General features: G+C 43.9%; 1 protein-coding gene across 1 annotated transcript in view; it reads right to left on the reverse strand.

Annotated features, from left to right (window-relative positions):
* The window catches only part of ELP1 (elongator acetyltransferase complex subunit 1), a 686929-nt gene that overhangs the window by 517669 nt on the left and 154835 nt on the right, over positions 1–14425 (reverse strand). Inside the window, exons 13-14 of the mRNA XM_086963713.1 lie at positions 7771–7867; positions 1156–1338 (exon numbers count right to left, since the gene is read on the reverse strand). Of these exons, the coding sequence (XP_086819839.1) occupies positions 1156–1338; positions 7771–7867 (280 nt within the window). The remainder of the gene's footprint in view (positions 1–1155; positions 1339–7770; positions 7868–14425) is intronic.

Raw genomic sequence — 14425 nt, forward strand, 5'->3', positions numbered from 1 at the left:
TCACAAAAGCACAGATACACCCAGCACATGTTTTCATTGCACACACACTACACAGCTCTACATCTTTAATTTCATGTATTCCTCACAGGCATACATACACTCAACACATGCTAATCCCACAAGTACCACACAGTACTGTTCTGCCTCTGCACTATACCCTTCTCAGGCATACATACATCCAGCACAAATTCACTACTCCTGCTCAGCGGCGCACTTCACATTTACCTGAAGTAGGCCAGGGGTGAGTTAAGCACAAAGTAGCAGAGCATTGAAAAAACTGTCACTGGGCAAAAAGGTCCTGTTCACTTCTACTGATCACTACACCATACGCTGCCACCATTGCACTTGTGCTGCTTAAATCAGTCCGGCAAGACCGCAATCTGAGAGACAGGCCTATATCATGGCGCATATGCACAATCCGTGTCTGCCTTTGACAGAAAATCAGCATTAGAGATCCAGATACAGTACAGTTGGGCACTCAGGGCAGGGGTACATGCCTTTTACCATGCAGAGGACTTTGCCGTCCCAATTTTCGCTATTTTAGCCAAGCAGTCATATGAAAAATTGCAAAGCATTCTCACATCAGAACATCTCACATGAGAAAGTGGATCACATTTTACCACTATGTGACTCCAGAAAACACAGCAATATAAAAGCACGTGAAACACTCCCCCACACACAAATTTGCAGTCCATTTCTTTACAAAATGACATATAATTTTCTACTAGTGAGTCAAAAGCAGAAAGCCTAAAGCTCAGGTGATCAATAAAGTACTTCTCCTAACTGAGATGTAAAATGTGTCAGTAGTGGCCCATGTAGCTAAGAGCGGTGATTTTGGAGTTTAAGACAAGGGAAAATGAAAAAATAAATTACATTTTCCCTCGCTCTTACCTCGTTGGGCCGCTACTATAATTCGCCACAGAAAATAATTTCACGTGCTCACTAGAAAACACATATATGGCTACTGTTGCCTTATTCTACCACAGCTGTATATTTAAAATTGATTAATTGACATAAAGTAGGGAAATTGCTTTATATGCTCCATAAGGAATTAAAGGTGATGTGAATGGACATTATAATTTTTTTAGATACTTTTGCAATGCCCCTGGATAAATCTCAATATAAACAGTTCATTTTAAAGTTCACTCACACTACCTAATATTAATTTGACCATCTTCACATCCTTCAGCCGCAGGAGACACCTTCAGATGTTGAATGATAGAATGTGAAGGCGAGTGACCACATGAAATGCCCAGAAAGGTGCCATCATCTAACCAGGTTAAAAGGCGTAGATTCAGTGGAATCATTTCCCTGTCATCCTTGGTACTGGAACAAATTCTGACGGAAAACAATTAAAATATAGTTTATTTAACCATGGTGGCACAACAATTAGAAAATAAAATGTATGTCTTAGTATGTACAGATAGTCAGTTAAGTCAAGAGAAAGCAAACTTTATTTGGCCAACATGGGCCATAAAAGTACATAAAACACACAAGAAATAGACACTAAAATGTATCCTTAAATAATATTAAAAGGACAAACCGATTCTTCGTGATGCTATGTCAAACATTCGCAATGTATATTAATCAGGAGGCACAAGGACTAGATTTTGAGCAGACCTAAAGGGTACAAGTTAGTACATTACATGTATATATAAAAACCACTAGACTATTACCATAAAATGTTTTTTTTTTTTAACTCAGGCCTATGAATTTTAACAGGAAACAGAAACAAAGACTAGCACAATTATGCTTTTGAGAATGTTTTCATGTGTCTTAAAGCACCTGTTAAAAAACTAGCAGCACCAAAACAAATCAGAAGCGAAGACAGCATTTGCAAATAAGTCAAGGCTGGCTTCACTTGAACACAATTACAGGACCTTAAAAGTGGGAGAATATATTTTTCCAGTAAGTTGCGATAAAAATCACACAAACAAATTAAATGTAAAAGATCTTGTTCCGAGAAATCGTCACAAGAGCAAGGCTTTAAAGCGCCTGGCTTAGAAAAGCCCACAAGGACAGATAAACCCCAGTGAATAATACATTTAAACCTAAACCTGGTTAAGAGAAAATGCTGATGCAGGTTTTTAATATACATCCAATAAGGCTGCCCTAATGTCCCTGGACTCAAAATAAAATATTTCCTTATTGTAGGTTTAGTATGTTCCCCGTTTTCCCTTTCTGCCATCCTCCTGGCCAAAAACAGTGATTTTATATCTCTCAGCACACTAGGGTGCATCAGTCTATGATGTGTAAACCGCTCAGGGTGTCCTAGGATCTTTAACTGCTCTAAGACGTAACCCAACCATGGGATGTCAAGGGCCCGTCAAGCCTCATACAACCCTCTAGGACCAACTAATTCAACATAGAGGTGGGGTTGGAACAGATTTTCAACCATTGCATTAATAGAGCCACATCAATAAAGTCCTTGATGTAACCCTGCCCAAGTTCCTCATGTACCATAAAGGATGGCGAACAAGGCAGTACTGCTAGAAGTCTGCAGAGGAATTTATTCTCAGACACCTGCAGTTTACCAACATCTTTAAAACCCCAGATATCACGGCCCTAAGTGGCCATGGGAATATATTTTTCATTGTGCACCTTCAATGGAGCGGTTAACGGTTTGGCCCCCAGTCTAATAGCAAAATCCATTGTGGCTCCTACAGCTCTGGCCAAGGTATTTTTTATTAGTTCTCTCTGAGGCACCCAGGACCCCCTTTCGTGAAACAGGATGCTCAGATAAGGGAATGTAGAGACTTTAGACAATTCTGTCCCCCTGCTGGAGAGCCTACATTTGGGAAGCTTGGTGTTACCTGTCGTCATTATATGTGACTTAGAAAAATTAAAAGAAAGGTCAATCTGTAAAAGTATTTAAGAGTTGTTGCAACCCTACAGCCATTCTGGTGAGTAACCTTGCGTTGTCTGCGCATAACAGAGCTGGGATGAGTTTAGGACCTGCTCTGGGAATATCTTTACACGCAGCTGAAAAAATCATCCCAAAGTTTATTAATATATAGAGTGAACAAAAAGGGGGCTAAGATACATCCTTGTCTTACCCCCCGCTTGAGGTCCCAGGATGCTGATAGTGAGCCATTTTCATTATATCGGACTGTGACGGACAGATTCGAATGTGAGCAGTACACGAAAGCCACCAGTTCGACAACCATACCCATGTCTAAAAACAAAAGCCATAGTTTGGACCTATGTACATGGTCAAATGCGGACGTTGGGTCCATATACAATAGCTAAAAGGGGCCGTGTGCAAGTGTCTCCTTTTAGCTATTGTATATTTTCCCGTAACCAAGAGCAAATTAGTACATTAGTCCACTGTTCCCCCTCCTTTCCTAAAACTATATTGTAGTTCTGAAATTACACGGGAGTTTTCTAGCCATAATGTTAGGCGTTCCAAGATCACCTTCCCCAAAATTTATGCAGCACAGACAAGTAAGGAGAACAGGCAATAGCAGGCTGGGTGTTACCTCACTCCATTTTTTTAAATTTGTAAAATTGACAGTCGGTGCCCAAGAGGGTGGCAGGCCACTCACGGTTGCTGCATTAAAAACCTGGGTCAGCATCTTGGCCCACCTCACAGGATCAGCTTTACAAAGTTCCGCCGGAACCCCATCAGGACCAGGCGCTTTCGTCCTGGCTTTTTGTACCTCCTCTACCCTGAAGATCAACTGTTGTACATCTGCACTTAGCTTCCAAGAAATATCGTTCACTCCTACATCCACCCCTCTATAGATCTGTTCAAATTGATTGACCTATTTATCAATGGAGATGGTACACTCCACTCTAGAAGAGTGCTGGTCAGCAAAAAAATGGTTATTGACAACTTCCCAAAATTTGGAGCTACTGGACAATACACTGGCCTGAGTTAGATCATCCCATGCCTGATCCCTAATAGACCTGAGCCCACTCAATTCCAGGATCAGCGGGTTATGAGCGTTATAGCTAATCCAGGAAGAGTATAAGGTGAGCACATCAGGAACCAGGATAAAGTCAATGGTAGAGTAACATCCCCTGCCAATAAAAGTTGGAACAAAATCTAGTTTTCTGTTGTGTGAGAGGCAGTGCAGATTGTTAGCTGTGAGCAAACTGTATATCTAAAGACCTTGATTTGAATGCTCAAAGTGAGCAGATGGAGATAAGGCGTCCTAAAATCTTTTGCCTGAAGTGCAGTTATGTTGACAAAGGGTGCATTACAGTCCCCCAGAATAATAACCTTTTGATGGGGGGGGGGGTACCTCCCCATAATGCTCTAGAAGACCTTCCAAAGAGGCTATATGTTCAGTATTGTTAGTTCTAGAAAAGGAATTATACAAGTTAATTACCATCAGAGTAGGGCTCTTGCTAGAGGGTTAATTCCACTGCCAGCAAATGGGGAGAGTGACATGACACCACCTTGGTGGTGCAAGCGATTTTGAGCGAGATCAAGGTTAGCAGACCGCCTTTAGCTCGACCTACTGTAGCGGGAGATGCAGTTTTAAAAAGCCATCCAGAACAAAGGAGTCAGATGTATCCCAAGTTTCCTGTAGTGCAACTAGATGGCAGGACCTTATTTCCACTAACCGCTGCCCCTTATTACTATTGACGCTCAAGCCTGTGATATTCCAAGTCTTTCATTTGATGACTGAATGACTGAGGGCGGTAGGGTCAGACTAGGGCAATAAAATGGGCCCTTCGACCAGTGATAAAGGGGACCCTACAATTGGCACACCCACAATTAGCCCGCACCCAAAAGAAGTCATTTGTCAATCTATAGAGTCTAGGCTCTCCAGTGGAGCAAATCTGTAGGCCAAGGGGATGGCTGATCTTGTGTACAGACGCTGTGATGTCCTTGCTAGTGGAAGGGCCATGTTAGTATACACACTCATGGGGTATGACATGCCCATAGGGTAGAAGAAGTGGAACGGGATGATCCCAATAGTGGGTTTGGACTCTTCCCTGCGATAGCTGTCAACCATAGCTCTTATGTGTTTGAGGTGTCTTAGGTTAACGACAATGTAGTCTCCTTCTCTATCCAATTTTATATTAGAACCAACCCAGCCCACTCTTCTGGCTACAATAATGTGAGGTGATATATGATGTCCATTTACTATTGTATTGTCACACCAGTGGGTAACCTTATGCAACAAATCTATCCTGGCCTCCATTGTGCCTTTCTTAATCATAGTCATTCAATGTATGTATAGATTAAACGTAAAGGAGCCTAACACAACACTGATGGACTCTACAATCCAAAGAAAGAAGATATCTGAATTTGCCATTTTTCAAACTTAACTGAGGACTAAAAGTGCTCATGATTTGCTTTTTGGGGTGCTTCAGTTCTGGGGATACCCACATGAGTGCATGAGCCCCAGAGTTAAGACCTGTTCACCTTAAGAAAACTGGAGGACAGGTACATACATTTAAATATGTCTGGCTCTTTTGCTTTGCTTTATATATTTGATAGCTACCACGATCAACTGTAGGCACTGTTGAGGAGTGCCCAAACTGAACAGAATATCATACATAGCATCATTTACTCATCATAGCCCATAAACCCAGTTTACATAACAGCACTATCCACTGCAATTTCAATGAAGGACCAAGCAGGTAAATTGGCCGATATTAAGTAGGCTCAGGACTTAGGAGTTTTTTATGATGCTGGAGACTAGAATCGCAAGATGTCATGCCTACAAGTGACTAGCCTTAGCACATATACAATTGAACCAAACACTTTTCGGGCTTTCAGGCCATGATTGGCCTTCTCCCGTCCATTAACAGTAAGGGAATTCAAAATAGGGTTGTTTAGTTTGCAAACACCTGTAAGTACAGCATGATCCCTAGCCTCCTTTTAAAAAACGTGGTTTATCAAAATAGGGCCAGCCTTAGCCACCAAAGCAGTTAGTTCTACTAGATCTGCCTCATGCTACTAGATGTACTTTAAGGTTGTTTGAGGCTTCCTCTACCCAAACACCTGACCTTAATGTGATTTCCTATTACGAAGGTAAGATTAAACTATAGAGGGCATTATGAGCACAATCAACTTTTAAAAGACCCTAAAGCAATCAAGAAGATTTGGATCTTAATTATTGTAGCGGATAGGTTCTGTCCATTTAGTCCACCGGGCTTTTTTGCAACTGACCACCTTCTCTTATTTTTAGCCTTTAATGTGCGAGTCTCGTTTCCCGATTCTCACTCGTGGTAAAGTCACGCTAATTAAACTAAGCGGGTCAACCTCTAGTGTATGTATTTTAGGATAAGCCTGCTGCTTTGGTGAACTAGGGCAAGAGGCACTGGGCTGGTTAAATGTTCATAATGGGTGCTCTGACAGCGGTCTACGACAAGTGTTTTACCTCATATGCCCTCAAGTCCTCTGTTTGTGGCACTGTGGATCATAGTTCCTTGTGGACCAATTTAGCTGCTGAGTGCGAGTCACATTTCAACCAATTTCAGTGGGATGATGTTTTCAAATACCTTTGGGCAGCCATTTACTTCGATTTCCAGATTGTCAGGTTAAGATCCTGCTCAACTCAATCTTGAATACTGGGAGAACATATGCATTTGTTGTTGCTGCATTTTTGGTGCTGTGCTGTTGAACAGAATGGTAAAAAGAACAGATGATGGACAGAATGCTGAGCAATGCAAACATTCACCCCCAGTCAACAGGGTTTAATCCATCGTTCCAGTTCCGGCTGGAATGTTTCCATGGGGAGCAGGGTCAAGACTGATTTGCATATGGCTGGGTCCAACATGGAATGGCATGGTGGGCAAGAAAACAATAGATTTAGGCCCTGATCTGTACTGGGCGTGAACGTTTGACATTGTTCAGCATTCCGTCCATCAATTGTTCTTTTTGCAGTTGAACAGAATGTCACACATGGCCGTTCCAGGTCAGGAGAATGGTTTCAAAGTAGTTATGTTGGAGTCTTGTCAAAGATTCAATCCGGGGTGTGTTGGAACACAGATCAGCTGTTTGAACTGCAGAGCAGAAAGTGCAGAAATGTACTATTTAATTGTTAGAAGAGGGAAGCAGCTGTTCGAGGTAATATTTACTAAGCCAAAGACATGAATGGAGAGGAGAGTGCAGTAGGGGGCTAACTCTCAAGCCTTTCATTTCTCCTATTGTGTGGATTTACTGGGAGGGGAAGGGGGAGGGAAACTGGTGGGCTGGTGACTGTGGTAAAGCAGATGCTAGCGCTATGCAAGCTCCATTCTATATTTTCGGCTATAGTTTTGGTTAGAAGCGCATGTCAGTGGACTTTACTCCCCCCCCCCCCCCCCCCCCCCCCCACCAATAGAGCTAGGAACATGCAAATGCTGTGCACGAAGAAAATTGACACTCTTATACAAGACACACCTAGAGAGAAAGGTTAAGTGGAAATGCAATAAAAATGTAGCATCCTTATCACTGCTGATTTCATATTCCGATACACTCTTATGCTCACTAACAAACAAAAGAGTAAGATTTTGAATGATCAAGGAGAGTCATAAGCAGACACTGCTGGTGTCGACTTCGATTTATGCCCTAACGTGGGACTGGAAGGATTTAAGATAAACCACCTTAACATGATCTATAGGCTTCAAGGGGGGTAAGGCCATCCTACAGGGCAACTCAGCCCTCCTGATTATAAACCTGCTAAGTGTACAATGTGCCAAGCATTCACCTGAGCTGGCGAGGATAACTGTTAGCTTGTGACACTGTGAAAGATCGAATGCTACATGAAATCACTTCCTCCACTTCAACTTTTTAAAATATTCTATCTAAACTGAAACCGAACTTACTTGTACTTCCTTTCCAGGTAGTGCGTCACCGCAGAAACTTTTAAACCATTGCCCATTGCTCCTGCCTTTACTGTGGGGTCCATGATTCCTTTGTCACCTGCAGAAAAATCATAAAGTACACTCTTGTTTACCAGTTCTATTCACGACCAAGCTTGGCCACAAGAAAGAGCACGCAATCCTCAAGAAGAAGCGAAGTATACTGAACACCCTTGTTTGTTGCACCAGACTAAACTCAGAAATTACATTAGGGCAATAAGAAAATCACTGGCAAAAGTCACTAGATGGCACTCATTCCTTGATTTATATTTTAAACGTGTAAAAAGCTATCGCTCTGCTTAAAAGGATGGACGAAATATACAGAACAAACAGGCTAAGGGATAAAAGTACAACAGTATTAAACAAATGCATTACAAAACAGCAGCTAAACAATTTTGAAGTAATGCTGCTATCGATATGGAGGTGCAGTCTTATATCATTTGGAGCATGGGTGGGAGGAGACAAGACAGATGGAGACAGTGTGGATCAAGACAGTCAAAAGGGGATGGAAGGAAAAAAGACGCAGACCAGATGGGAGTAGTAAGAGTCTATGGAGGCTGGGCAGGTATTTGTTGTTTTTTTTTTTTTGCAGTTTTGTATAGCGCGAACTCGACCCGAAGGTATTGGAGCGCTTTACACGCCCACCAGTTACGTTACACAAGGACACATTCATTTCTTGGTAGGTGCGGGGAGATTAAGGGCCCGATGTAGGTACCAAATACCGGTCGGAAACGGCCGATTTCGGCCGTTTCCGACCGGTATTTGGCCTACTGAGATGTAGGGGACCTTTTTTTGTCCGATTCGGTATTTTACCGATTCGGTAAAATTACCGAATCGCAAAAATACCGAATCGGTAATTTTACCGATTTTTTAAATTTGGGATGTAGGTGGGACTACTTTCAGTCCCACAGGCCCTTCAGATTCGGTATTTTAACACCCAATCTAATTGGGTGTTAAAATACCGAATCCAGGTGTGCATGCACATGTGTGCATGCACACCTATGCCATGTGACAGACAGACATGCCCTTAGGGCATGTCTGTGTGCCACATGGCTCACATGCCTTTTTTTGGGGTGCTGGAGGGTGTCAAAGTGACACCCCCTGCACCCTTGCACAAATCGGTAATTACCGAATCGGTAAATTTGCCGATTTTTAAAAGGGGGACAGGGTGTCACTTTGACACCCTGTTGCACCCCTGTTTCAGGCTTGTGTGCCATGTGACACACATACATGCCCTTAGGGCATGTCTGTGTGCCACATGGCACAGGTGTACATGCACAGATGTGCATGTACACAGGAATTCGTTATTTACCATGTAATAGTATTACATGGTAAATACCAAATCCTGAATGGCCGGTAGCACTGTTAACATTGCTACCTACATAGCAAATGACAAATTCGGTATTTTTACCGATCGGTAATTTTACCGATTTGATAAAATTACCCATTCGGTAAAATTACCGAATCTGTAGGTTTTTCAAACCCCTACATACCAATGTCCAAATACCGGTCGGAAACGGACGAAAATCGGTATTTTCGGCCATTTCCGACCGGTATTTGGACACCTACATCTAGCCCCAAACTCTTTAAATAGGCCACAGTATAGTAAGAACAAAACATTGATTACATGTTGAACACAACATTGCATTAAGTGTTAATTTCAAATTTTCATTTAGCTGATGGATACAGATTTTCACAAGGGTGCAGGGGGTGTCACTTTGACACCCTCTGGCACCCCCAAAACAGGCTCGGGTGCCATGTGGCAGGTATACATGCCCTAAGGGCAGGTCTGCCTGTCACATGGCATAGGTGTGCATGCACACATGTGCATGCACACTGGAATCGGTATTTTACCATCAAATTGGATTTGATGGTAAAATACCGATTCGGTAAGGCCTCTGGGACTCAGAAGAGTCCCACCTACATCTGGGTGCCTCAGATTCGGTAAATTTACAGAATTTTTATTTTACAGATTCAGTAAAATTACCGAATCAGTAATTTTACCGAATCGGTAAAAAAATGCCCCCTACATACCTGTCACCCATTTACCGATCGGTAACGGCCAAAATCGGCCGTTACCGGTCGGTAAATGGCCTGAAACGGCCACCTACATCTGGCCCATAGTTACATTAAGGCTCCACATCCTGCATACATCAGCAACCAGGGTGTGTGGGCCACCTCTTTCCTAATAAAACTATGTCTAAGAAGAGAAACGCCGATTTCAACCACATTTATTTTATTTATTTCTTTAATGGATCTGATCAGTACCCCACGTCAACAGCCTTACTCTCTTCAGGCCCAAGTATAGCAGGAACTGCACCAGCTCTAGGTCATACATGGTTAGAGTGACCAGAATTTAGAAGCCAAAAACCGGGAAATTTCACAAAAATGGAAGTAGGACTAAAATTTAGCTTCAACCGAGCGCACAGAATGACAGCGCTCCTTAGCAGGGAAGTACAGAAGAGGAGCTAAGAACATAAATAAAATACAATTTAAAGCCAGTAGCAAGCCTATGAATAAAAATGCTTTCTCATAGATGCTGATTACTATCCCCTGCTTTGGAAAACCTAAAAAGACACCTTCCTCCGTTTTCAGTCGACCCTCTCGAAAAACCGGGACAGGAGCTAAATTTCCCGAAATCTGCCGGGACAGCTGTTGGAAAAACGGGACTGTCCCGGCGAAACCGAGACGCCTGGTCAACCTATATATGATAAACAAGTCTGCAAAGGCTCACAGTTTCCCTTCCATCGTCAAATCTGACCATACCTGGTTCCAGAGGCGCAACTAGAGTCAAATTTCGGGGGGCTAACAAAAAATTTCGGGAGGGGCTGATTCGTCAAGCAAAAGGCAGAGTGGAGCTGCAGGGGCTCCAAGCAGAGAGGAAGGGGGACATCAAAGCCTCATTAACAAGCAAAAGATCTTTAAAAGACCTGTGAAGTACTCGGTGCGGCTGTGTGTGCCCAGGAAGCTGTCTCAACCCGGGCTGACACACACAAGGGGGGGGGGGGGGCGGGGTGCTGAAGCCCTTTGAGTCCAATGGGCATTGCGCGCCTGCCTGGTTCCACCCAGTCTCCACTCCGATACAGGGAGCGGAGGGCAGCGCCTTTCGGGTTCGCCTAAATAGGGTGACTCGGGGCATAAGCAGGGTCGGATTGGTAAAGCAGGCACTCGGTTGCTTTTTTGACAGTCTGGGGGGCCGATTTGGGCTGTGTCTGTGTTTTCAGTGGGGCCCTGAGTGGCCTTTCTGGAGGAGATGGGTGACCATTACCTCCCTTTTATCAACAGGCAGAGGTGTCACTCCCTTTCTCTCGCTGGGCCGGCCAATTCATGTATGCATACTGAGGGGGGCAGGGGGCCTCACTTGTTTTCAGGTGTTTATAAACCTTCACCAAAGCAGTGTAGTGAGGAAAGGCAATATGCAAATGTGAGCCACTTTTTTTTGCGTGCCCGGGCTAATTTCTAATCCCAATTCAACCCTAGGCATTAGGTGTTGTCTTATTACTTCCAAGTTGAAACCGTCTCCAGCACCATACGACCAAGTGTTGTAATATACTGTTGGCACCGCCGGGTGGGGAGCATCCAATAGCCGGTGCAGGAGGGGTTTCCCTCCTAGTCAGGGCTTTAAGTGGGGTGAAAAAACTGGGGGGGGGTGCCTCAAAGGGGCGTGGCAATGTAATTAAGGGCTTGGCTTAAAAACACATAAGCTAAAAATCTGTGCTTAATAGTGTATTTTGCTGTTTCTGTCATTGCATCCAGATATATGATACAACAAGCGGTAGATTTGTACATCCAGATACTTGATACAGATACTTGATAGAATCCAGTTTCCATTGAAATCTTACTCTCGCCACAGCTTCCTTTTGGGTTCCTGTTAATGGGGTAAAGTAGAGGGAATTAACACAATTTAGCCCAATTAATCCGGAACCTGGCTATCTGCCCAAAGTCATTTAATAACGTCATTACCTCTGGTAGCACCTCTGCGTCCGCCCACAGGTAGACTAAAGCATTGTCACCATAGAGCAACACTATATGTGGGAGTCCTTGTAGCAATATACACCATTGCAGTGCCCGAAGTAAGCATGCCAGAGGCTCCATTGCCAGGCCAAATAGAACAGGGAACATGGGGCAACTGTTCCTTGTGCACCTGGCAACTGGAATAGGGTCCAATATTACCCCTCCAGTGCACACCTCTACTACTGGTGTAGCATATAGCAGTGGTACACACTGCAAAAAATGCAGTTCCATGTCCAACTGCCTCGGCTACGCCATAAGGTATGGCCACTCCAATGTGTCTAATGCCTTTTCGACGTTCAAGGAGGCACCCAACCATACGTCTCTGTATCTTGCGCCCAGTCTCTGATGTGGAATAGTCTATGCAAAGTAAGGAATGCGTTACGAACTGGGATAAAGCTGTTCTGGTCAGGGTGTACAATGATATCGACTATCAGGGTCAGCCGACTGCAAGCACTTTGCTAAGCACCCTTTAGTCGACATTTAACAGTGACACTAGGAGATAGGATGCCATATTGTAAAGCCTCCCTCATAGAGTCTGACAAAACCCTCTTCTCTGTAGTGGTGTCATACACCTTCAACAGGAGGGGTGCTACCTGCGCCTGGTAAGTGAAGTAGAACTCAATCGGGAACCCATCCGTTCCTGGAGTTTTCCCGCTTGCTATCCGCATGATCACCAGCTTAATTTCTTCAACAGTTAAGGGAGCTTCCAATTACGGTTTCTGAAGGGGTTTGATAGTGGGGGTCTCTATCCGCTCCAGATATGCCGATTGTGTCATTCCTGTGCTGTCCCTGTACAAGTTCCTATAGTAGAGCTCAAATGCTTTATTTATTTCCAGCTGGAAGTTCACTATCGGTCCCACTCCAGAGAAGATGGTGGCTATGGGAGTGTGGGAGGTCTCCGTCCGCAACAACCAAGCCACTAGGCTGCCAGCCTTCAAGTTGACAATTCAGGTATGCCCTGTAATATATGTTAGATAAGTCTATGCAGGGTTATCCTGTGCTCCTTTATGAAAACAGTCAATATTACTCGTTGGTCTGGGTGTGACACACAATAATTTTCAACACCTTGGATGCGATTCTCCATTCTTATTACCTCCTCGCTCAATACCTTTTTTGTCCCGTACATTTTTTTCATGCACACTACCCTTAGTACCACCTTAAACGTGTCCCACTCCCTTACTTCTGATACCGATCCCTCATTTTCAGTAAAATACTGCCCTATCCCCTCTCCTGTTTGCGAGCAGAACACCTAGTTGTTCAAAGCCGCTGTTGCCAGGAGCCATGTAGGAATCTTCCGACAGGGACTCCTCCAGGTAAGAGTGGCCAATAGTGGGTTGTAGTCGGACAGTGTGTGCCCCAACTATTCTGTCTGTGAGAATTTGGGTACCAAGTTAGATGAGCAGTACACTAGATCTAGGTGTGTGTAGCAAATGTACCGTTCAGTAGTGTGAGTATTCTCTTTCTTCAAGATGTAACAACCACCATATGTCCTCGAACTAAATGTTGTGGGCCCAATGTTGTAGCTGCTGGGAAGCAAGGCAGGACTGTGCACCAGAAACTATGGGTGTAGATCTATCACTTGCTATGGCCAGAACACAGTTAAAGTCACTAGTGTGTAGCGTAAGAGTGTTAGCATTAAAGAGACAAAGAAGAAAGTCTCCCCATATTAGGTGCATATATAGCCACTGATGCCAGTGGTTCACTATCTAGTATTCACTGAAGCACCACATATTGGCCTTCTGGATCTGCGCATGTAGGACAGTATAGGGGATTCCCAGGGACACCCACACGAGGAACCCTCAAGTGTATCCTGAATATGATTTGCCAACCAACCAACCGCCACTTCAGTAGTTTAGGGAGTTCTCCAGCTGTCGGATGGAGGCATGTAAAGGTTATGTGATGCCTTTTCAAGTATGCATGGAGCCTACATCTTTTCGTGTATGTGCCCATGCCTCTCACATTCCATGTGATTAGTCTATAAGTCTGTGTTGCCATGGTATGAGCATGCTGTTGTCTGTGAGTAAGTTCCCAGTGCTGTAGAGGAGTAGGGCAGGCCCCAGCATGCAACTAACAATTAATTTAACCATTCAAAGCAAACCTCGAAAAACCCCTTTCCTTGGCCGGTGCACAAATGTGTTATGGACAGCCAAAGCACTTATTAATTTAACATCCAACGTGAGGTCCTTCTTGACTGTGGTGAGCATCCAGTTTTGTCAACAGTGTTCATGTTCACAATAGGACTGATCCAGAGCACCATATTCCGTCAGGTGCTCCCCTGTCCCTATCATTTAAAATCCAATGTTGCATGATCATGCGGATCAGGGGTATGCAGTAAAAAGTCTATCATAGCAATAAGACTGCCATTATGGGGTGATCTGTGGACCACACTGCAGGTCTTTGGGGATCTCATCTAACAGGAATCTATCCATCAAGGTTGGTGTATCCAAATCGGAGCTCCCTGCCTCAGGACCAGGTGTTCCTGATCCAGAGTCCAGTTGACCAGTGCTCTTTCTTTTGCAACTTGCCATGGAGATTGTGAGTGATACGTCACCTTGTCCCCCTTTTCTGCTTCTCTGTGATTTGAGGGAGCTCTCTCTTCCTTAGT

The sequence above is a fragment of the Lissotriton vulgaris genome, chromosome 3_1 (genome assembly GCF_964263255.1).
Source record: "Lissotriton vulgaris chromosome 3_1, aLisVul1.2, whole genome shotgun sequence".
Lineage (NCBI taxonomy): Eukaryota > Metazoa > Chordata > Amphibia > Caudata > Salamandridae > Lissotriton > Lissotriton vulgaris.